Genomic DNA, 25,403 nt, shown 5'->3' with positions numbered 1-25,403 from the left:
TTTTTTCTTTTTCTATTTAACAAAATAGTTTTGTTTTCATATATAATACACAATACCATTTTCCTTCAGCTCTGGACACACACACACAGGTCATATATATATATATATATATATATATATATATATTTACATTTTGTATACGTAGAATCTCTTTAATTACAGAATTTGATTGTTTAACAGTATCTTTTTAAAGTTTGATTTCAGGCACACATTTTGTAACAGTTCCTTAAAATAATAAAACAGGAATAAACAATCGTTTACGGAGTCTGCAGAGGGGAGATCCGTTCACCCTACATAAAATGTGAATTGGGGACAGAGACGCTTGGAGCCATATGCACAAAGGACAAGTGTACTAAATCAATAAATAAAGGACAGTGTGTGACATGCAGTGTGTAGACTATACTCTCAATCACATGGGTTTGGATGTGACCTTCACAGTTTTGAGGTACACGATGGGTAAAATGCTGGGGACTGTTGTTATATGTCATCTTTAATAACGTATGCCTTAGAAACCGGGGAGGAAGCGTCTGTGTGTGAGTAAAGAAAGGCCTGGTGAATACGCACAGAATGGGACGCTTCATGCATATGGCCCTTGACAAGGAACAGGGTAAAGTGCCAGGATTGTTTTTGTAGTACGGGTTCGAAAACGTCACTTACAGACGTCATACGGCTTCCCTGGAATCGTCCCAGAAGCTGCACGGCTCGTTTCTGGGAAGGCTGTAAAGTGCGGACAAAGGGGAACCTCCCAGAAACCTTCCTCTTGCCAAGACTGGGGGACGACTGCTTCTGAAGATCTGATACGGAGATGGTGTCTTTTAATCACTCTGTGGAGTCCGTTAAGGCAGGGGAGGAGGTGAGCTAGGGATGTCCTTCTGGTGCAGAATATTGTTCACGTGGGGAAAAGTGCCTGTGAGGAGTCAGAGCTCAATCTCAACAGCATCACGGCTGTCACAGACTTCACGCGATCATGAGTTATCTGACCAGCCGCTGTACAGAGTAGACTTGGCAATATGTACAGTGTTTTGAAAGACTTGGCCAATTGCTGCTCAAACTAAACAGGGAGACAAACTTGACTGGATGTTATGCGTCCGCACGGTGGAATTAAGGTGAACATCTTTCTTTTCCTGTTGTTGCAGACTTCCCTTGCTGTACGTGATGTTTGGTTGTCTGTTTTTTAATCCTGTAGACAACTGAAAGGCCTTGGAGGAAGGAGAGGCTGCTGAGCAGGAGGAAGAGCCCTGGGGGACTATATCAGTGATGCACACAATGAATCTCTAAGACTCTCTCTTAGATGTATGCAATTCTGTTCCCTACACTGTCTGTCCCAACATGTAGCGGGCGGCACGTCCAAACCATCTCTCTTTCCTCACACGCTCTCGTTCTCCTCCCATCATTGTGGTCTTTTAAAGAGCTCTCTTTGCTCTAACATTGAGACGGTTTGGCAGATAATCACAACAGAGAGGCTGTCCAAAAAGCTGACCAGCTGCATCCATGATTGATGCCTCACACTACAGTTACAGGGTGCAGTAGGTAGACTGTGCCCACAGCTGCCGAAATGCTTGACGTCATTCATAGATAACCGCACAGTCAGCGCCCCGTCCGGCCGATTGTTTGCTAGAGATTTATGGACGTGGTGCAGGAGTGCATGCAAGGGCGGCACTGAGGGCCAGGCAGCTCTCTGGCTCTCGTCCAATCTGAACACAAATTACTTAACCGATCTAATTATGTGCTTAATTGAAGCGGTGTGCGAAGCATGCCAGGTGTTCAGCGGTTCATCAATTTCCCATACCTACAGAGTCAGGAGGACAGCCGCCCCTCGGGATCAGGGCTGGACCGATTCAGTGCCTCCTAGAGGACAAGATCTCGCTCTGCACCCTGACGAAAGGGGGCACCCTCAGGAAGGGAAGAGGAAAGACAGTCTCATCTTTGGGGGTCTCTGCTCGGTTTCACGTGTACAATTTATAACGAATTTTTCATTTTTTGCACAAAATCCGAGTCCTCCACAATAAGTAAAGCAGTTTCGCCGTTAGATTAGAAACGTACGAATAAACGCTTTGTCTTCCTGTCAGAAAAGCACGACTTTCCTGGCTTGATACACCAGAGAGAAAGCTGATGGTACGTGCAGCTTGTAAAATAATTGGCAAAGCTAACAGAAAGAGTGCGTTGTGAAACAATTATAATTTCCCTCCTCTGAATGTCTCGGTGTAGGTTTAACATTAAATTAATTTCCATCCTGTCTCTCTAAGAGTCTCCCTCAGATCTCAAAGCCGCTCATTTCATTTAACAATCCATCTGTCATCAGGGGATAATCGACGAAAGGTTAGCAGCCTTCTGTGGCGAGTCATTGTTTCTCATAAGAACATTACGGGTGATGAATTACGGCATGGAGAGGCACGTGAGACTGGCTAATGGCAAATATTCATCAGGAAAGGGACTTGTTTTATGCTTTCTTGAGTGTCATTTTTTAGTCTATTTGCAAGTGTGTCATTCGTCAGTAAGAGTCCTGACATCCAGGCGCTCACGGGTAAATAAACTGCTGTACTTTTATGGGGCTCGGACACAGTGGGGACCAGCTGGGGACGCCTATGTGAAGGTGTTATTGGTGACCATTGTTTCATAAAATGGGGAGAGTGTCGTTCTCTTTGTGCAATTGACGCCTTGTTCGAGGAGCCCTTCTCTCCCCGGTGGAGCGGCGCGGTGAGGCTGATTGCTCTTGGAGGGAAGGGGTGGAGGACTCGCTCAGTGAGGAGCCGTAATTTAGTTAAAAACGACCTTGTTATGGGGAATGAAGGGCTCGTTTGGATACGTCTTATTAATTGCAGAGATAATGAGTGAAAGCTATTAGCCTATTGCGACGTCAAGCCTTTGTGTGTGGAGTGAAAATAAGTGCAATCATAAGGAATGGATGTTCAATGGTATTATTGGTGCCTCTGGTTTATGTAGATAGGGGTGGGCTACCCCCCACTACTCCGAATACCTATAAATCAACCCGGCCGACCAGAACCCACTGCCTGGACCACTCCTGCACTTTCCCAGGGGTCTATTACTCTGCCGTTCAGCCTCATTAGGTGTTTTCCTTTCCAATCTTACTTCTCCCTCCAGATCCCAGTAATTCCCCTCCAACCGGTATGGCAGTACACAGGTACTCTCCTGTCCGTCTCCCTAGGCCGCTCGCGTGTGTGACACCCATTCCCCAGGGGGGCGGAGGAGCTGTGCATTCCTGCCAGTTAGCTGGTGTGCATCGTAGCTTTTTACACAGTGGTTCATTAGTCAAAGGCCGCGCCCGTGCGAGTGATGGCTAACCAGCTCCCAATGTCAAACTCCCGACGCGCTGCTGCGTCACTGTGATCGGTGTGCCGTGTGTTGCCGAGCGGACGCCCTTCTTTATTTACAATAATTTCGTGTTTCTTTATCTTCTGTATTTTGTATTTGATCGCTGCTGCGTTTGATGCCGAAATCACAAGTAACCATCAACGCATCCAAAGGAACTCCCGCCTCTTAAGATGCAGTGCAGGTCGAATAGAAAGGACTGATGACTGAGACTCCCGAAGTGACGCCTCGAAAAAACTCTCACTCCAGCCCCGGGTAACAGTGTTTTGAATCAACCAGGGGGCCACTTGCGTCCGTCTCATTGCAGAATGACCTGCGGTGCCACGAGGGAGACAAAAGGATCGTGCTGGAGAGCAGACGCGGCAGGGCTGTGTCCGAACCCGTGTCCAAGGCAGGAGAGCTCAGCTGCGTGTCAGTGTGATGGACCGGGGAGCTCTTCCTCCTCTCTCCTACTCTTTCTGCTACTCCCTTCGTCCTTCCAGGAAAAGCTATTGAGGTGTCATTCTCCAAAGCTCCAGGCAGAGAGATCAACAATTCATTCCTCCTTCTTCCCCCCACTCTCTCACACGAGATGGTCAGTGCTGTGGTCAGTGTGCTTCTGTGTATTTATTTGTCATTATCCTTGTTTTCTGTCTTGTTTCCTCTTGCTTCTTTACGACTGTGTTTTAGCTCCGACCCAGTGCGGTACGGGAACGCTGTCAACTGACTGTGGCCCTAGGAAATAATGACACCTGATGCTCAGGAATATAAATGCCCTCCAGAAAGGGGAATAATAATAATAAGAATAACAACTTGTGGAAAGCCATCTGCTGCAGCATCCATATCCCTCAGTTTTGTTGGGTTTGATTTCCTTTTATAATTATGTGGATGATTTTGATAACGTTACACTTCAGTCAAAATGGAGGACTTGTACTCCAGTGAGTTGTAACAAGTATTTATTTGTGTAATTTCTCTCCATCTCCCCCCCATCTCTCTGTCTCTCCATCTCTCCCTCTCTGTCTCTCGCTCCCTCGCTTCCCGTCTCCAGGGCTCCTATGAAATCTGGCTGGTTAGACACTCGCGCCTCAAGCACTGCGCCGGCTTCCACCAGTCTCCGTTGTGACAGCGACAGATGGTGCACTCGTCAACTTTCACTTCGATTCCGGCTGGGATGATCGTCGTTCCGGCAAAGCAGTTTGGGCCTGACACACAAGGGAAGACACGACAAAATACAATATTAATATAGTAACACCACTAATTCTAATAATAATCTGCATTATAATTGACTGCAGTGTGAAGCTGTCTGAATGTCTTACTGAAGAATGCAGACTTTCCATTTTCTCCACACACCCCACCCTCCCTCGTCACCAAGATAAAAATGTCTGGTGCGATGTTGTGAGCTGGTGGCACGTGAAAATAAAACTGCTGGCTTTAACAACTGGCCACAGAGTGTTCCTTTCCTTTTTCCTGGTACTCACAGACCAGAAGTTGGAAGCAGGTCTGGACTGTTGCAGTGGGGTCTTTGCTGGATGTGTATGACTGGGTTTGGTTTAGCCAATTCACTTTTTCACCCTGGAACAGAGAAGACTTGATTCAAGTCTTCAAAATCATGAAAGGCATCGACCACATCAAACCAGAGGAGCTTTTCCAGATCAGCAGGGACACACGCACCCGGGGACACAAATGGAAATTGGGCTTCAAGGCATTCAAGACAGAAAACAGGAGACACTTCTTCACACAGAGAGGCGTCACAATCTGAACAAACTCCCCAGCGATGTGTCTGAAGAGACAATTTGGGAACATTCAGAAACAGACTGGACAGGATCCTTGATCACTTAGTTATTAATGGACACCAAACGAGCACGATGGGGCCAATGGGCTCCTCTTGATTGGACACTTTCTTATGTTTCTAATTCAGCAAATTGGTCAGCTCCACTCATAGCCAGGTGGACGGAAAGCTGCCAGAGTTGACAATCCCACTGACAACAAACCCAACACTTGTGCTTTTGATGTTAAAACCTGAAAAACTTTGTACTCTGCATCACACACCTCCTCTGGGATGTGAGAGATGCCACCGCGGCCAAGAAAGAAGCGCCAGGTCACCATGATCCCCAATTCCTGGGTGGGTTTTTTTGACAGGGAGTTTACTGTCCCGGCAGCTCAAACAGAATAAGACCCATTGATTGCAGCTTGGAGAGGCATTCACCAAGTCTTGCCAAATCCTAATTCCTATTGATCGGAATCGCGCTTGGCAGGGATATAAATAAACCTGCAGGGGAAGAAAGACGAAACCAGCACTGCCAAGAGCCAGTATTTGTGGGGAAACAGTTTCCCTGTGCAGCAGGATCTCTGTTCATAGCCATCCTAGGAAGTGGCAAGGAATTACGAGCCCCCGACTGGCCCACAGAGGAGCAAATGGCACAAGAGTGGCAGCAGAAGGAACTAGGGAATATTTGGTCAGTGAAATTTGCCTGACTTGCCTGACTTAAATTATTTTTTCCTTACTTGGTTTTCTTTTATACCCTCCTAGGTTAGAATGGACAGTTATTAATGAACTTGGCACACCAGGAAAAAACTAAATAAAAATCCCTGCCCCGTATGTACCCTTCTTTAAGAATTATTTCACATGAATGGTAATAAGAGAATACCTTTATCTATCCATCTTTCCCCTCTTCTTTTCCTGAAACGTACACCATCATTGTGAGGCTTTTGTTATCAGAAATGTACACATCTCTCTGAGGGAGGCAGAGGTCAGCTGTGTGGAGCCCGGTGGTGATGTCACAGGAGGGCAGGCAGCTGCCGATAGCAGCCCTTACACCGCCAGCTTCAATTAGCCATGTGTCATCGCTTGTCTGGAGCAGTCAGGACCACCCCTGCACAGATGCTCTGAGACCCTGCAACCCCTCCCAAGCGCCGTTCTGCTACACTGCAAATGGCACGGGAAACACAAAGCTTCGGCAGAAAGCGAACCGGTAAAAATATTTGGGAAAATCCCAGAGCCCTGCCGTGTGAAAGTCTCCACGTTTTACCACCGTTCTCCTGCATCTGTGGCACACAACTCTGCTCTGAAGCCATGCGTGCCGTATTACGCGGAATTAATCCCTCACTGTGGAAGCTGCCCCCACCCACACCCTGTCTTGTTGTCTTAAACGTGGCAGGTCTCCAAAAAACCATCTCGTGCGGGATTGGTCGGGAAACTCTCTCCTCCCTTCAACTCACGTCCCCGCCGCAGCGTGCCGCAAATACTGATTGCGATTCAGCGCGATGTTACAGAGGGGAAAAATCAATCATTCGAACAATCCCGTTTTCCTACCTAGTTGCCGCTCGGCCTGACAGAACATCACACACCTGACAGCCCGGCGGCCCTGAGCACGAGCACAAGCAGTTATCTGTGATGAAGCCAGACAGAGCAGACAGGGCTCTCTGACCACCGACATTTCACCCTGCTTAACTACTGACAGTGGGACCTTGAGGATGTAAAGACGTGCCCATCAAACCCCTTCACTTCCAGTCAGGGATGCCGATTTCTATCTATCTATCTGTCTGCCTATCTATATCTATCCCTCTGTCTAATCTTGTCTTGTGTTGAGTCATGCCTTATGCTTTTGTGTTTGGAGGCTTTAGATAGTGTTTGTAGTGTATCTTTGTTTATTGTATTATTGTTCTGTCTTTTATTGATCCAGCTATCTGTTCTATCTATCTCTCCATCCATCTAGATCCCTGCAACCTTTTCCTGCTCTTACAGGAGCTGTACATTTTCTCACGTAGCAGCACGGCAGCTGGCGCTGTGAGCCTTGTGTATTGCCCACCAGTGCTGACAGACGCCGAAGATACAAGTCAGAGCGAAGGGTGAGGGAGGACTTGCGTCTCTCCGCTCTCTCCCTGACCTCCGGTGCTCTAGTATGCCGCGGCCCTCGTAGTCTGTCAGCAGCGAGAACATGACTGGTCCCCCGCGGCTGCCATACAGGCCTGAGCTCTCCAAACTGCCACCATAATCAGGGCCGCAGCATGTTTTGTCTGTCTGTATTAAATGTTGTGTTGGCTGCAGGCAGGAGGCTGAGAGCTCTCACTACACCTAGAAGCATCCACTTTGCTCGCGATGACAAAGATGCGCAGTATATAGGTCACTCTGCACCACAGGGAAACGCAAACACAAATCTGCCTGATTCAATGCTGAAACAAAGTCTAAAATTAGCCAACGACTTTTATCTGGCAAATAAGGCCTGTGTTGAGATCCATCACTGTGGGATACACTCTGACAGTAACTCTTCCTTCGCCGGGATGGGAAAACGATGCAGAGCGAGTTCTCGAGGACCGCAGTCCGGTCTTGGATTTCCGTGATTCACTTCAAGCCTCGAGCCACAGCTGCCTTTTGAAGGAGTTAAAAAACAGAAGCAGCAGAAAGTCTAACTGGCATTTTCTATCTGGCTTGGCAGGATCCCACAGGGCAGATAAACTCTAGTTCGGTACAACTCCTTCTTGGAGCTTTTCCTAATGGAACACAGTGGACCAGACACGCTTGAGATTCTGCCGGCCGGGCGTTTTAAGTGATTGAATTACAGCACATGACACCCGTGGCTAAGCCTAGTGTCCGTGTCTCGAGACATCTTGGGAATTTACATCAGAGGAGCAGGAGAACACTGTGTGGCCAACACGATCCTCAAGCTTTCAAAGCATGAAGGTGGTCTACCTTCTGGTCGCAGTGCAGCAGGGAGACGGCACTCAAACCCTCGCAGAGTGAGATGGCAGTCGACCACATCAAAGCCTCTGATTGAGAGGATTGAGCGCTCGTCCGCTGGCCGGACACACTCTGAAGCATCTAAAAGCACCGTCCTCTGTTTCAATTATTCTAATAGCCGAGGCAGGCTGCGCCGCACGTCTCCCTGCTGTATTGCCGCTACATTAGTGACCCTGCCTGTCATGTGTTCCGCACAACACCGACCCCTTCGTCTCACCTCCAGATCTGAGAGCAGTAACGACCAGGAGTGACACGAACAGAGAGCTGAAACATCACCCCCCTCTGAAAGCTGAGTACGCTCTCCGTGCCATAAATATTGATTTTAAAAATAGCCACATTAAAAAAATCACACGCAATCCAGTCACTTGATTTTTATTTTGTTGGCAGAAGTGACCCTCAGTACGGCGCACAGAGCCTGGGAATTACGTGACTGTGTAAGAGAGAGATCCATTCCCTTCATCTGTCGCCCCGAGCCGCAGAGCTGCTAATGAGAAGCCTCTATCTCGGCGCCCCCACACCCCCCAGTTTCCTCGTCTCTGTGTCCATTGATCCCTCCAGCACACCCAACTAAATTACAGCGCTCCAGACACCAGGCGCGTTCCAGGGGGAAGGTTAAGCCGCGGATCTGGCTGACTCCACACTATCAGCCTCCCAAGAGTTGTCACCGGCCAATAGCAATTGGAATCCGATAATTCTAATTCTGGAATTGGCGAGAGCCGAAGGGGGGGCTCAGAAAACTCCCCCCGGGCTAATTAATATCACTGAGGATTCTCTCGATCAATTGCGTTTTGAAACCGATTATGAGTTGCTGTGGTTGTTGTTGTTAGCAGTTCTCAACAAATTCAAATCACCCCAGCCGAAGAGTTCGCAAAGAAGTGACGGGAGGCCTCCATTCACTCCTGATCTGTCTATCCATCGATCAACTTTATTAACTATTTAATAATTGCACTCATTTCATACATTCTGACAATTTACTTTTAAGAGTGTTAATTGTTTGTATTGTCTTTTAAGGACATAAAGATGTGTAACTTTTGGAATGTGAAAAGTAAATGTTTTGAAATGAAGGTGATTTTTTAAATCTCTATCTACATACCTACCTATCTATCTATCTGTCTTCTGGCGGTGATAGTTTCCCTATATAGAAATATACAAACGGACACCATCTGTTGCTAGATTCCAGATTTGCACCTTTATGCTTTTAATTAATTGCATAAAATCAGGAGCAATTCTTCTTATTATATTTCTAGTCCAATATATCAGAAAACTGGGACAGTAAGGGAAGACCAGTCTTTCCAGCCACTGCGGGGGTTTCTGTGTGTAGGGGTCTGGTTCTGGACCCGGCAGGGTTGCACAAGCCCGTGCCGTCTAATCACACAGATGTATTTACAGCTCAGACTCCGCTGTGGATCAATGGCGGAGTCCGTCTCCCGCCTGTACTGGATTCTGCGCAGGTCAGAGGTGTGTGTGCCCACGGGTCTTACCATTCTTGCAGATGGGACAGCATTGTTCCGGCTCGTACACGGGGTTGACGCACTCGGGCACGGCGCAGTCCGCCACTACACAGTGCACCTCGTTGTTGGGCTCGCACCGGCACCACTCACAGGGGGAGGGCTGAGAGAGACAGAGAGAGAGATACTTAAAAAGAGCTTCAGCATCTCGGAGATGTCCACACAGAAGGATCAATCGGGACCAGCGCTCAAGCCGGACAGAGCAGTCCGGGCCGGTGACAAGAGTGTGGCCCTCGTGCTCTGAGAAGGCTCTGGAGAAATGCGGTGGGAAAACAGCCGAATCGATCAGAAGCTGCTTGTGTTTCCATGTCAACATTATTCAATCCGCGGCCCTCTTTTCATTACCAGGATGCCGTGTTTTTTTCTTTTCTTCTTCTCTTTTAATTTTACCCATAACCTTCAGCTGCTGCCACAGATCTCCGCCGTGAACCAAACAGCAACAAATTAAGAAAATGTCATTAGTCTCCGAGGGCCATCGCATCATCTTCCCAGTGATTAACCGCTGCGTGGATTAGCTTCTTTAAAAGGGACAACGGTCGCATACAGATATCCACGGTTGCACAAACCCTGGCCAGACAGCCCCCTTCATCCTGTCCTGACAACATGAGACACAACTACATCCATCAGCCATGTCACTCCAGAGTCAGAGGGCATGCGGGGCAGGTCTCATGTGGAAAAGACATTTATGATGATGTTCTCTTCCATATATTAATGTATATGACTCATATACACAAACAACAACACACATATGTATTTACATACAAATGTGTAACATATGGAATACATATAAATAAGCTATGCAGTACACACATCTCACAATTTCATATATCTAACGTGTATATGAAATTGAGCATGTCTTTTCCATTTGGTATATGCAGGAATGAGTAAAAAATTCCCTTCTGATGGGGTAGACAAGCTGTACAGAAATTAAACAAAGTAACATTAGGGTTAACGCGCACAAACACAAACACACACACACACATACTCCGCGAGGACAGCTTGCCTCCAGTAAAAGGCTTCCATCCTTGCCTTTCATTAAACAGACGCAGCGCAGTACTATGTTTTGCTCATAAACAGGGAGAAAAAGCATCTCACTGAAGCTGGAAACGCACAACAGCAAACAAACCCTGAGAGAAGGACGGGAACGCGTGGACATTACAACACGGTGCCGATTCAGTCACAACATCTCCCTGCTGGTGTCTCTCGAACTGCAAACTCTCCCTTTCTGAGCTCGAATGGACTTCGGTCTTGTTTTATGAGATCCCCTGTTCTGGGTTTAGTCCAAACCTGCCATCACTGTGTAACCTCCTAGTACTTAGAGGAATATCACCTTAAAAAAGGGTATACAATAATAATAATATTACTTCACTTTAAAAAACAGACGAGATTGCCCTGTACCTACCACTATGCTGACACACGACAGCACACTATTTCTGTGAGGAGCTCAATGGCTTGTTGACTACTCGGATGCTGAAATCTGTTTTATGTACTGTGATGGTCATTCGGTTGTTTATGCTCCAAATCAAAGCTTAAAGGTAGATAAAGATTGCCTTTTAAAAGCAGATGAGTTTCCAGACCCCACACGGGGCTGTGGTGTTATTGTAAACTCTCATTGCTGCTGCGATTTCCTGTCCTACGTTTGACACCCGGCCTTTATCAGAGCCAGGCACCTACCATACCAATTTTCCCACCCCTGTGAACTCATGAAGAGTAACTGAGCCTCTTTCTCGCTCTTTTCGAGTGAGACAAGTGGTCATAAAGAGACGCAGTGAATAGGGCTCTCATCTTCCATACTGCAGAACTCAACTATACCTGCCCACCCCCTGCACGTGACTAAATTCACATAAAGCACACAGCGTGGATCAGTCAACAACTAGTGACCCAACAAGAAAGATGGTCCAGACAGCCTCCTGATGTCTGTAATCGTTCTGATGTTCTGGGTCAACTTACAGAAAGACCCCTCATGACAACAAAATCCAATCCTACAGGACTATAGATTTATAGTTATATACACTCACCTAAAGGATTATTAGGAACACCTGTTCAATTTCTCATTAATGCAATTATCTAACCAACCAATCACATGGCAGTTGCTTCAATGCATTTAGGGGTGTGGTCCTGGTCAAGACAATCTCCTGAACTCCAAACTGAATGTCTGAATGGGAAAGAAAGGTGATTTAAGCAATTTTGAGCGTGGCATGGTTGTTGGTGCCAGACGGGCCGGTCTGAGTATTTCACAATCTGCTCAGTTACTGCGATTTTCACGCACAACCATTTCTAGGGTTTACAAAGAATGGTGTGAAAAGGGAAAAACATCCAGTATGCGGCAGTCCTGTGGGCGAAAATGCCTTGTTGATGCTCGAGGTCAGAGGAGAATGGGCCGACTGATTCAAGCTGATAGAAGAGCAACTTTGACTGAAATAACCACTCGTTACAACCGAGGTATGCAGCAAAGCATTTGTGAAGCCACAACACGTACAACCTTGAGGCGGATGGGCTACAACAGCAGAAGACCCCACCGGGTACCACTCACCTCCACTACAAATAGGAAAAAGAGGCTACAATTTGCACAAGCTCACCAAAATTGGACAGTTGAAGACTGGAAAAATGTTGCCTGGTCTGATGAGTCTCGATTTCTGTTGAGACATTCAGATGGTAGAGTCAGAATTTGGCGTAAACAGAATGAGAACATGGATCCATCATGCCTTGTTACCACTGTGCAGGCTGGTGGTGGTGGTGTAATGGTGTGGGGGATGTTTTCTTGGCACACTTTAGGCCCCTTAGTGCCAATTGGGCATCGTTTAAATGCCACGGCCTAGCTGAGCATTGTTTCTGACCATGTCCATCCCTTTATGACCACCATGTACCCATCCTCTGATGGCTACTTCCAGCAGGATAATGCACCATGTCACAAAGGTCGAATCATTTCAAATTGGTTTCTTGAACATGACAATGAGTTCACTGTACTAAACTGGCCCCCACAGTCACCAGATCTCAACGCAATAGAGCATCTTTGGGATGTGGTGGAACGGGAGCTTCGTGCCCTGGATGTGCATCCCACAAATCTCCATCAACTGCAAGATGCTATCCTATCAATATGGGCCAACATTTCTAAAGAATGCTTTCAGCACCTTGTTGAATCAATGCCACGTAGAATTAAGGCAGTTCTGAAGGCGAAAGGGGGTCAAACACAGTATTAGTATGGTGTTCCTAATAATCCTTTAGGTGAGTGTATACACACACACACACTATATTTTGAGAGCCTGCTCAGTTACACACAAAGGAGAATGAATTGTTGTAACCTGTGTTTCCCGCCGTCGCCCCCACGGGAGCCGAGTCACATTCCTCGCACTAATGCAATTCCAATTTCCACTCCTGCCTTGCGACTGTACTGCAAAAGCAAACCAGGGACCGCACATCAAAGACCACTCACGGAAATGGAAAGAAAATTGTGTTTACAGCACAGCCCAGTCCTCTAAAGGGAAATCTCTGAACGTGTCGTGCTTTGATACGGGCTCCTGCTTTCCCGCAGAATCGGGGGATGTGGAGAACAGGGCTGGCGTCTGTGGAGAGGCACGATCCCTCCGTCTCAGGCAGGTCTGACTACTGAAGCCTGATCTGAAGCTAGGACTGGCTTTTCCTTTGTGCGAAAGCAGGCCAGAGATTTAGACAAGCCCCCCAGCTCAAACGAGCGGCACAGCCAGAGGGATCACGCTGCGCTGCCTTTTAACCCCCAACTGCAGGTTTGTCTGTGACTGTGACTTTCGCTGTGGAGTCGGGTTGTGGTTTGAAGACCCAGCTCAGTGGGATGGGACAAGAGCCACTCAATCAAGTGTTTATTCCCCACCGACCACCGGGTCCACGGTCAGGAAAGCCATCACTGAAGTTCTAGCACAATGTACAACGCAACGTTTCCCTCACTGAATATCTGCCACCATTTGGTATTGGAGGGCAGAGGGAGTTATACATACATTAAACAGCCAGGACCTTCAAAACCAGTTGGATTTTCAATGTTCATGCACCTCTGTGGGAGGATATTTAGCATTAATGCCTAATTAGTTTGTTTGCTTTCTGCGTTTTTTTTAAACACATATACGTACCTAATTATGCATCAAAACATATTCGAACTGTACCAAACTCCTTCATTATTATAACAATGATCAGCTCAAAATATCTATATGATAGAAACCAGTCCACAATGCACTCGTTTAAAAGTCTTTAAATTATATGTTGATACTGAAACAACAACAGTAGTAATGATAACAATATTTCTCTTATATAGTTGGTCGGCATCAATCTATTGCTGGTTAAATATTTTCCCACCAATGTCTGTCCTTGTCTCTCCTCGTTCTACCGGCTGATTTAAACGTCTTAATCCTTCACGTCTGTTTGTACTCTAGAGATCCAGTCCAATCTAGCAGTCCGTCAGTCACATCTTCGGTCTAGCACCAATTCATTCTTCTTTCAGTGTTCCACTATTCTTTATGTCCTAATGGATTTACCTCTAAATAAACTGAAATAAGGTCAAGGGTAACAATATATGACCATTTATATAAACAGGACAAACTGACTTTCTTCCTTAAGGTAAAGCTTGTTATGTTGTCATCTCCTAATTCCTCAGTTAGTAAGACACATGCGTGAGACACGCATGACAATTCCTGCAGGATTTCAGTGAACATCTGACCAGCGACTGCTCCTACCAGACCCCTGCTGCAACTACCATCTCCCAAACGGTAAAGGGGTTTTCCACAATCCCACTTCTGACACCAGTGGTTTGACTGCTTTGTGTCACCTTTATTTTGTGCTGTTGGTAACCATTAGCCTGCATGTTTTTCCTGTGGGTTCTAGATCGCTCTGCATATCTAACAGTGGTTTTAGCCTCTCGCCCACTATACTGCTCATGGCTTGGAAACGCAGGAGGGAAGATAACCATCTGTCCCTTTGCCCTCTATTCCCAGAACAAGACTAAGAGATGTCTAAAACATACTAATGTTGACTGGACCACAGAGAGGGCCGCTTTCACATGTTGTACAAGCTTTAGATTAATGACATGTGCATTGTTTATATTGCATTATATCATACACTCTGTGTATTTAATGCATCTACAATATATTGCAATACACAACCCTGGGATTTATTGTGTATTCTCAGTATATTGCCGCACGAGGAGCAAGATGAGTTGAATGACTACAATAAGGATTAGGTTAAAAATGGAAATTTGAGAAAGCAAACAATAAATCAAACAAACACGCACACACAGAAACATGCTAGTTACCATGGTGGACACACACGGATAAAGTGGTGAAGAAATACTGGCAGTGTTGTCAGCCTCACTGTATCTCTGTGAATCCACGGCGCTCACAGCTGGTTGAGGTGAGTTACGTTTCCCAGCGCCGGGAGGCAGAGTAACCAGGCATCTCATAGTGTGAGGGCAGGACTGTCCCTCAGCCCGGGGACACGGCCACACAGGGGACACCACCCAGCGGGGCATGCGATGTGCAGAGCTGGGGCGATGGGGGGATGGAGACAGTCTGCATGCCAAACCTGCCATCTTCAAATGACACCTTACCAACGTCAGGAAACGCAGAGCGCAGGGGCCGGGGCGCGGGAACAGGACACACAAGGCAACTGCTGCTGGTCACATGCATTGCACTTCACAGGACGGGTGTCAACAGCTGGTTAATAGGCACAGCATAGTTCAGTTACTAACATCATTACAAAATAAACAGATCTGCTCTGTCTCTCTGCTGGGTGGCATCATTTATCAGCGCTCTAATATCTGAAGTCATGCAGGTTGACAACATAAATCACATGTATTAAGCGGCTCTGCCACTGGACAACACTGTTTCAGGGGACCCTCCCGGACCACCCTAGAGTCCAAAGCATTCTTTAAAACAGTGGGAACCTGTGCACGGCAGCGGATCGTTGCCTTTGGAAGAACAACGCACAGGAACGGGATATTTACTATTCCGCCTCAGTCCCGCATACTTCAGAGAATTGAATGACAGTCTGATCTTTCGGGTGCTGAGCGCAGCAACACAGCTTCTAGCACATTTGCAATATTTTATTTAAAGTTGTCTGATCCTAAATAAAATCATAGTGGTAAAAATAAAGATTTGGGATTCAAGTAAATGCATAAAACCTCTTTGATAATGAATCTCTTATAACATTACATTATTTGTCATTTAGCAGACACTCTTATCCAGGGCGACTTACATTTGTACCCATTTATACAGCTGGGCATTTTACTGGAACGATCTAAGTGAAGGACCTGCTCAAGGGTTTATAACGGCAGCTCAGGTTACTCAACGTGGAGGTGTGTTGAGTCGTTCAGTGCCATACTGTACATGTGCAAACTCAAGGTCGAACAACACTACAATGCAGCTGTAATACAATTAAATCCATCGACCCAACACTTTATAAAGCATTGTAATAGTGGGGGGCCCAATTTAATTATGGGATGAAAAGCAAAATAAAACAATTAAGTTTAAAACTACATCCTTCTGTTTTCTTTTCTTTTCTAGAAAGTTACTGCAAAACCCTAAAGATTATTTCAACACAAACCCATGCACCAAGCAGCTCTGTCCTACGGGGCTGTGCTAAAGTTGCCTTGTGTGTCCTGCTGTGGCCCTGTGTGGCGGGAGGGCCTGCCTCTGTCAGGGGCCCTGGCCCCTCACCGTGCCGCCCTAGCCTGGCGATCCTTGGCTGCGGAAGGACCTGAGTTCACATCCCAGCTCAACCCGCCCGCTTGGGATCTGAACTCACCCTAATGCTCCCGGTTCTTGATTGCAGCTGCGGGGAGGTAGCCGGTGACTCAGTCCCATCCTCAGCCAGCGATGATCCCTGTAGGTGAAACACCTACTAAGGGTGAGTCAAAGGTCTTTGAGGGAAGACATGAGCACAAAACACACACACGAGACACACACACAGACAGACAGACAAAAACACTGCGACTGCACGGCATCCCTGTCCACACAACACTGGCAAGAGACACAGATGGAGAAACAAAGATATATTTCCATTTTTAAGGAATATATAGCACGTAAATATTGTGTTTTTTTGTAAGGAACTAGAAATCCGTGAAGCGTGTGAGTTCCCCTCAGGTTCAGTGGGTTATCATCACTGCTCAGCACCACACACAAACGTTTTAAAATGAGGTTCCTCTAGACGTATCTCCCCTGTTTTCCTTGACAATCTGGACAGTGCAATGGGTGGGAGACTTAACGAGCGATGGCACCATTTAAACACACCCGACAGCAGCCTGGGTCGGGAACAACGCTGGGCTGGGGTGGGGGAATCGTTGGCTACCCATGATATTTCTATTAAGAAAAACGTAGCATGAAAAGACAAGGATCAGCTGGACATATTCAGCTATAATGTTCAGGACAGACACATTCATTCGTTTATCCTGTTATTATCAGTGTGTCGTACGCTGGATTGTTTATACCGCACACACTACAGCACTAGTGCAGAGGCGCCTGTGAGTAATGGTTGGTCTCACTTGACAATTTTCTCCCCGTAGCTGGTATAATTCATGTTAAACTACCAGCGGATATTCATTAAAAAAAGATGGAAGCATAAATATAGAATAAAAACTATGTAATTTACAGCATTTTTCAGGGCTGTCTTGGCACACTTTTGGGCATTTCAGTCTACAGTATAATAGATTCCTTCGTTCCTGGTTTTGTAACAACTCTGATGGTAGAGCACAGATACAGTGTCGTCCGTTTCTCATATCTGGTCTGTGATGGGGTGGCATTAAACAGCACCTCGTACCATAGAGATCAGTTCTCAATGCTCCCACCACAGGATTACTAACTGCCAAATATTTTATTACTATTATCATTATTCGCTTTTGTTTCAAAATGTTTATTCCGAGAAGCTAGGATGCTTAGGTGTTCATTGCAACACACACTCACTCACTCACACACACACACACACACACACAATATCTATAATTAAATAAATGGTTCACACAAACTGGATACAGTGTAGCAGAAAAGTAACTCTTTCCCAAGCGAGGGGAGGATTTAAATCTACAAACAAACTCTCCCGGCAATCATTTCTGTAGGTGAAAGGGATAATTCCCGACATTATCTCCTGAGAGTGCCTGAGAGTGTCATTCACAACGTCCATTTATTTTCAATATTCTTTATTGTTCTTCCTGCCACCTACCTGGAGAAACTCATTTGCACATAATTGCAAGCGCAGGATATGAAATGCACTCCTCGGTTTACATTTATTTATTTCAATGTGATGCTGCAGCGATGGGAGAGGTATGAATTCATCGACGGCGGATTAATGTGCCAAACCGGTACAGACTCCATCAGTGCCGAGGACCAGGGACAACACAGACCTCATCAGCCGGTGTCTGTCATGCCTTCCCACCGTTAAAAGCAAGAGACATTGTTCATCGGTCTAAAAACTATTTTCCTTTTTAAATTAGATCTAGCAGGGTGAGAATTGTCATGATGTTGTGTTTTGTTCCCTGAAGTAAGTGTGTCCTTGGCATCGTGACCTCCATTCACCGGCTCTGGAGAGAACTCAAGACTAACGGCAAGCGCAGTGTCACTCTCCCGAGATAAGTCAGCCGTGTGCAATGAAGAACAGCATTTTTAAGCTGCTGTAAGATTTCTACAAAGGAGGATGTGTACGAGTCAATTTAGTAAGGAAGGCTGAGTTCTGTGCTCGGTCTGTGCCGCCTCGACCCAAAGGATCCGGAGTCTCTAAGCTCTGGTCTCGGGTCACAGACAGTTTACCTCGGGACTGAACCTCACCGTGAACTTATTTACACTTGTTTAGGATGTAGTAGACCTCAGGAGAGACCCCTGTCATCTCCTTCTGTTTCCATTTCCATAAATAACGCATTCATGTAAAAGTTCATCTCTGCTCTGGATTTATTATCCTCATGAAATACTAATGTATCACAGAGAGTCCTTAAGACACTGGAATAGTGGACTTCTTTTCGTTTTCTTTCCTACAGTTCACCCAGCATGTGTGTGGGTGTGTGTGTGGGTGTGTGTGATTATTTTTAGTATTTTTTTTTACATAGTTTGATACAACAGCATCGAAAAACATTGGGGTGATTTTGATCCTTGAGACGTGGGGTAGATGTGAGCCTGGGCAGGGGGCAGAAAATGTCCCTGTCAGTGGGGGGCGCAATGAGGGACATTAACAGGACGATGTTTCCAGCACAGGTCCAGATTGTTGTGAATGGTTTGTGAGGGTGTAATGCCCACATTCTACAGCCTTGGTGAACGTGCCACAAAATAACACAGTCGACTAAAGTTACACAAAAAACCTTTCAACGCACAACAACTTCCTGACTTCAGGAGGAATCTCATGGAATGGATTGGGATAAATACTTCTGTTTGTTTAGAAACATGAGATAATATGCTATCAAGTATGCTCTTCCACCCCCCTCCACCCCATCCAGAGATGCCTTGTTGTTTCTACAGCTCATTAACAGACACTGGCCCAGATTAAATCACACATGTCCATCAGAACTTGATGCTCAATTCATGTCTATCAGGTGGGAGCAGAAGCCTATGATGGGCAGGAGGCCAGCATTGTGTCTTTGGTTGGGAGCAGCCCTGCTGGGGGGGGGAAACTGCTCGCACTGGAGACCCACCTGATCTCCTGCACCCTAACTGGAGCGACACCAGTCAGTTGCACCCTGTCTAGGATGGCTGGGAAGAGTGAGGCTGACTGCAAGAGAGATATCCTCTAGGCAGCATCCTGGCACTGCCTCTTCGGAGGAACTGCCACCCCCGCCCCCCCATCTCCTGGAGAGAATAAAACTACTAACTGTGAGAGCACATTGCCTTCCTCTCCGGTGCCCAGAGGGACTGTAAACATCACAGACCTCCACGCTGCTCGCTCAGGTGATGAAGCACAGCGGCAGGAGTCCACTGTGTGCTGCACTGTAGCCCAGAGACTAACTGAGTGTGTCAAAGCACAGACCACCCCCCCGCCACCCTGACCCCCCAGTCATTCCTCCTCCCGGCCTCCCCAGGACTGACGCGGACTCCTGCCTGTCTTTCTGCAGATCTGGCACTGTGGCTGATAGGCCACAGACACAGCAGCGTCCTGCGACGTATTACTGCACTCCGATTCAGGACTCTTCAAAACATGTACTTTTTAAAGCAGAGATCAATGGATCCTTCTGCCTCTTTGAAGGTAATTTTCTGTGTTTATTCTTTTCCCCTTCTTTTTCATTGAAGATGATGACATGCTTATTCAACTTCTGACAGAGGCATTAATGTGACCCCTAAGTATCATTTGTGTTTGTGTGCATATACCGCGGTACTTAACGATAATCTGCCTTCCGTGAAATCAGAGGGATACTGTGTAAACAGCATTACTTTCTTGTGCAAACGTCAATTAAGCTCCAGATGAAGGCTTCTTCCAAACAGCAGCTCTCCACGGCCCGCATCTCGGGCATCAGTTTATTCATGAATGTATTTTAATGGTGAAAGTAATACAAACTCATTCGTAATAATATTTGACTGTTTTAATTTACGCCGAGCCCAGCATAAAATACAGACTCCTTCATTTTCATAATGTGGTATTGATTAACACATATATTATAAAACACACCAGGATTATTATACGTTCCTTGTTGCACTTAATCTTTTCAGAAACGTGTCACAGTATTTAACTGATCTTGAAAGATGCAGATCCGCGTTTAATGAAAAGGTCTTTATGCGAAATAAAGTGATGTAAGTAGCGATCAATGGGCTGCGCTAATGGGATACATGGTGAATTGTGCCAGGCGCTGCGCTGCGCTGCGCTGGGGGGGATTATCCCACGGATCCGCCGGACGCAATGCTGGCCCTGGGCTCCTGAGGTGAAGATGGATACCAGATTGAATTTGTAGGTTACTACACAAAGAGCGGACAATCAATACATCCATAAAACAACCAGAAATCATCCGTTACAATAAATGTCCAAGAAGCATTAAAACGGCACATAAAAATATCTGTCGGTCCTTTACCCGAGATTGCTGTAAATACCTTCGCATTCCCTGTAGGCAATATAAATCCCCCCCATCCTAAAAGCACACACTGATGCACTGCAAGTAGTGAGCCGTCTTAAATGACGTGAGTGCCTTTATTTTGATGAAATAAATACATTCATGTGCGTTGTAATAACCATTATGTCAATGATATTGCTGCAGTTATCATTATCAACACTAACAAGATATTAATTTTTCACCCATCTTTGCTAATGATGCTGATTTACTATGAAACAACTTGCACGTCTATGTGGGAAATCATACCCGTGATGGCTATAACGTGCCTCGGTTTTCACTGGGATTTCTGATCTAATGATCACTGCGCTCATTCTATATCCCATACAAGGAATATAAAAAAGAGGGTGAGAGAAAGAGAAAAAAGAAAGCGAGAAGAAGAAATACAGGATGAATGCATGAATACATGAATAAATGAGAGAAAGAAAGACAGACACCTAGATGCCGTCCTGCCATCACTTCAAGCGGAGGGTCGGGAGGGACCGGCCGGCAGGATGCAGATCCTACCTTGAACTCCTCCAGGATCTTGTAGGTCTTGCCCCGGTACTCGCAGAAGTTCTTCACCTCCTTGCACTCGGGGCAGCAGCCGTTGTGCTCCACCTTGGTGCAGCGCGGGTGGATCTTGGGGCAGTCGGGCTGCTCGCACACCGGGCCGTCCTCCGCGCACACGCAGGGGCAGCTGGAGTGCCCCGGGAAGAAGCGCTCCCCCAGCCGGTACACGAAGCCGCTGTCGTCCACGCAGCCCTTGCCCCGGTAGTCGTCAAACACGAGGTTGTCGCTGCCGGCGGGGCGCTCGGCCTCGTCCGCCGGGTAGTCCTCCGGGCTGAGGGCCGCCGGGGCCACCGCCGCCAGCAGGGCCGGGAGGAGGACACAAGCTGCCTGAACCAGGGCGCCCATCCTGCGCCGCGGGTCTCCTGGACCTGAAAGAGTGGGCTCACAGTGACGGAGCAGGACTCGAGTACAGCTAATGCTAACTGATGAAGATGATAATAATAATTATACAGATAATAATAATAATAATAATAATAATAATAATAATAATAATAATAATAATAGTAATAGTAGTAGTAGTAGTATTATTAATTAGTAGTAGTAGTATGATGATGATGATGATGATGATGATGATGATGATGATTAATACCATAGGGTGCTGCATGTTTACAGTGTTGTTACAGTTATTCCTGCCCTAAAATGTTACACTTTATCTCGTCATCCTTGCACTGTGGTTGTGGGCAGGACGTCGCTTCTAAAACGGCTTCATCTTAATACATTTTGCAAATAAATAAATACATTAAAGAAGCAATCAAGCATGCACGGGTATGTGTCGTCTATTTCAAAGCAGTTTTACGAGGCGCAGTCTCTCTTTACAAAAGCCAGTGTAAATGCAGCGCATGCTGACCTGGTACCCGGCAGGTATATAACTGAAGACAGAGCCCATCCTGAGAGTCTACACCTCTAACCCTGAAATGAGCATTTCTAAAAATAAACCAACACATAATTAACACCAACTAAAAAGTGCGACTTGATTCAGTTGTAACATCCAGGCTTCCAAACAGAGAGCTGTGTCGAGACGCCGTCATGGTTTCATAGGGCACCTCCGATCAGCCAGCCTCAACGGAAATCTCGCTCCTGTCCGGTAACGGATGCCTTTAACGCTTCATCCCACGGGTCGACAGTGCAAGCCCCCCACTGCCTCTAACTTAAGATGGAAAATGAACTAGATCATGACACTACCGAGACTCTTGAGTTTGGTCAGGAGCAAAGCGGTTTCTCCCACTATCTGAGACCGAGTCCCGACACAGGGTGGCATTGACTCTGAGGGGATGTGTGTGAGTATTGACCTCTCTGGACAAACAACGGGGGTCACGAACACCATGCCTCTCTAATCAGAGGTCCGCGTTAATGCTCCGTTTATGCACCGGCACCCGTTAACCAAATATGTAAATGTGTCTGAACTATTACATGTTCACTGATAATTTAAAATGCAATAAGTGTGATTTAATATGCAATAACAACCACAACAACGAATAATAATGATTATTCACACAAACAAGCTTTACACAGAATGAACACGTACAGCTTAAGCTTTCGAGCTGGTGATACTGAATAACGAATTTACTGGCTGAAGCAAAAGCAACAGGTAGCAACGATATAGTTCAGTCAGTCAATCAGTCAATCAATAAACCAATCAATCAATCAATCAATCAATATCTCAACAGAAGACGTGCTTAACCGTGTGTGTGTGTGTAACTTGGTTAATCTGGCAGGTCAGCCCTGCAATAATGATGGTGTCGGCGTCGGCGGCCCGACTGTTTCATGGGTTCGGGTTCCGGGCGGCTGTGGGGTATAAAGACAGGCTGTGCTGCCCCTGATATAAAAGTGGGGCGAAGTGTCCAGTCCCGTCTGAAACGTTTATAGTCGGTGCTCCTCAGGATTGCCCATAAATAAAGCTTAATAACGCTATGGATAATACTGCACCACTACTAACGCACCCTTTGTGCCTCTCTGTCCCTCGATGCGCAATGAAGCCCCACTCACCGTGCACTCGGTCCGGTCCACTCGCCGCGCCTCTAGCGCCGGACCATGGGCTCCGAGCACAGCAGCACCGCTCGCTCTCTCCGGCCAGGCGCGTTAGCGGATGACTGGGGTGTCACAGCCCTTGTCCATCTCAGTGCTCCTGTAGTGGCAGAAGTTGGGTGGAAACATGTTTGTTTGATTGATTTCCCCCCTTTTTTCTGGCTGGCGATTCAGAGACGCGGCGGCACCGCGGCGCGTCAGACGGGAACTTGTTGTAATTACAGCGGTTTGGGTGGCATTGCCATTTGCAGTTTGGTTAAAAAAAGAAAAGAAAGGCAAAGTTATTGTTTAAACTTCCTGACTTGTCTTCTGTAAATAAGTACCGTTTCTCGGGGTTTTCACAGACTGCAGGTAAATCACTCTCGCCAGGCGCTCTGTTGAAACGGTCCAGGAATCCAATGAAAAGAAGATGAGAACAGGGAAAAAAACACCAAGACGCAAGAATGAGCGTGGACGCGAATTAGGAGCCACCAAAGACGCACACAATCCTCTTCTTGTTTCCAGCCCTGGTCCCGCACGCTGTAAACCGCAGACTAATCCGTTTACAGGCAAAGGAAAGAGCAGAGCCGCCTCGTAGTCCCCGGCTTTGATCCCAATACTGCACAGATCCGGCCGGGAGCAGAGCTCAGCAGCGAGCTGCGTGCGTGTGTGTGCGTGTCTCTCTGTGTGCGTGTGTGCGTGTGTGCGTGTCTCTCTGTGTGTGTCTGTGCGTGTGTGCGTGTCTCTCTGTGCGTGTGTGCGTGTCTCTCTGTGTGCGTGTGTGCGTGTCTGTGCGTGTGTGCGTGTCTCTCTGTGTGCGTGTGTGTGTGTCTGTGCGTGTGTGCGTGTCTGTGCGTGTGCTGCTCGGGAGTTGTTCCTTCTCCAAACTGAATGGAGTCAATGCATCTTTCATCAAAGCAGTCTCTGTTGTGTGCTGGGCTGCTTAACAGCACAGGGATGGAAGTTGAAGAGCGAAAGAGATGTGTATTCTCTCTCACTCTGTCTCATTCATGGTGACTTTGGAAGATGCCCACAAATGTGGCAATGCCCCAGTATTATATCTATTTATTCCCCAGTGGAGATGAATATATACAAATTGATTAATTGGTCAATAATGCACATTATATAAGAATAGTTACATTTTTCTTAAAAAACTAAAAATTAAAATAAAACAATAAAAACAATAAAAACCAAATACAAATACATTTCACTGCATTCACCAATACAGAGGCGTGTGTTAGGAAGCAATGACAGTTGGACACTATCTTCTTCTTCTTAGTATTATTATTTGCTAATATAATCCGTGTGAACCCGTGTTTGTGTGTTCTGTTGTATGACACTAGTTTTAGCTGCCAAACCAACTTTCCACATGCTGTCCTGCCGTGCACCCACAGGGGGCGCTACACTCTTGCTCAGAGAGATCAGAACAGCAGGCAACACAGAGAAACACAACAACAGTCCCCCTTCTCTCTCTCTCTCTCTCTCTCTCTCTCTCTCTCTCTCTCTCTCTCTCTCTCTCTCTCTCTCTCTCTCCCCCATCTATCTATCTATCTATCTATCTATCTATCTATATATATATATATATATATATATATATATATATATATATATATATACACACACACAGTGCTAATCTTAAATAAGTACAATTAGAATATATAGTCTTATTAATGAGAGTCCACCAATCGTGGAATTATGTTCATGTAAATGATAGCGCAACACTATTACTGCTACTAACATCTTAGATCCGCCCCCTCCTTCTGCATTTCTTTTTCTTAGTTCTAAGGTTTGCTTAGTTGGACTTGGTTTCTTAATGAGACAGACATATGGGAGCGTCTCGGTGAGCAGAGCTGTCTTGGAAAGCTGCGTGTCACCCAGGCGTGTGGCAATACTTGTGCTGATGCCTTTTAAAGCTGCACACCGAACCCAGATCTGGGCCGTTTGTTTGCATTCATTTGATTTCAGTGGACGAGACATCTCAATAATATGTAACATACACAAATAAAGACATATACATAATAACAGATCTGCACCATGCTTCCACTCACATTCCCTGTTGTCTTACTGAAATCTGGTTCACTCACTGTCTCTGTGAACCCCAGTGCTGGCAGATATTTGAAAGCTTCGAGCTCACAAGGACGTCAGCATTGACAAAAGGAAATTCATGAAAGGTCATTCATAAATAAGTGTTTTATTTCGGTTTCCATCTAAGTGCTAGGAGCAAAAAAACAAAATCCAAATGAGTGCAATTTCACTCTGC

General features: G+C 46.3%; 1 protein-coding gene across 1 annotated transcript; it reads right to left on the bottom strand.

The window, feature by feature from the left end:
* Nucleotides 1-107: 107 nt before the first annotated feature.
* Nucleotides 108-24,117, bottom strand: vwc2l (von Willebrand factor C domain containing 2 like). Its single transcript, XM_066688112.1, has 6 exons — nt 23,488-24,117; nt 23,126-23,264; nt 21,095-21,507; nt 16,321-16,398; nt 9,529-9,658; nt 108-4,511 (listed from the first exon to the last, which is right to left on the bottom strand). Exons 3-6 carry the CDS (start codon nt 21,482-21,484, stop codon nt 4,363-4,365), a joined length of 747 nt encoding a protein of 248 aa, XP_066544209.1. The 5' UTR covers nt 21,485-21,507; nt 23,126-23,264; nt 23,488-24,117; the 3' UTR covers nt 108-4,362.
* Nucleotides 24,118-25,403: the final 1,286 nt, after the last annotated feature.

The sequence above is a fragment of the Amia ocellicauda genome, chromosome 16, assembly GCF_036373705.1.
Source record: "Amia ocellicauda isolate fAmiCal2 chromosome 16, fAmiCal2.hap1, whole genome shotgun sequence".
NCBI classification, from domain to species: domain Eukaryota; kingdom Metazoa; phylum Chordata; class Actinopteri; order Amiiformes; family Amiidae; genus Amia; species Amia ocellicauda.
Note: the sequence above shows the minus strand (reverse complement) of the source record. Positions and strands in the feature narration are given on the sequence as shown.

Bases quoted from the DNA above. Each gene is read 5' to 3' on its own strand.
- vwc2l (XM_066688112.1), bottom strand. From the start codon at position 21,484: ATGGGCGCCCTGGTTCAGGCAGCTTGTGTCCTCCTCCCGGCCCTGCTG. The intron at 16,399-21,094 runs GTAGGATCTGCA...TTTCACCTACAG, and splicing joins AGATCCTGGAGGAGTTCAAG to GGATCATCGCTGGCTGAGGA. The intron at 9,659-16,320 runs GTGAGTTCAGAT...TGTCTCTCTCAG, and splicing joins CAAGAACCGGGAGCATTAGG to CCCTCCCCCTGTGAGTGGTG.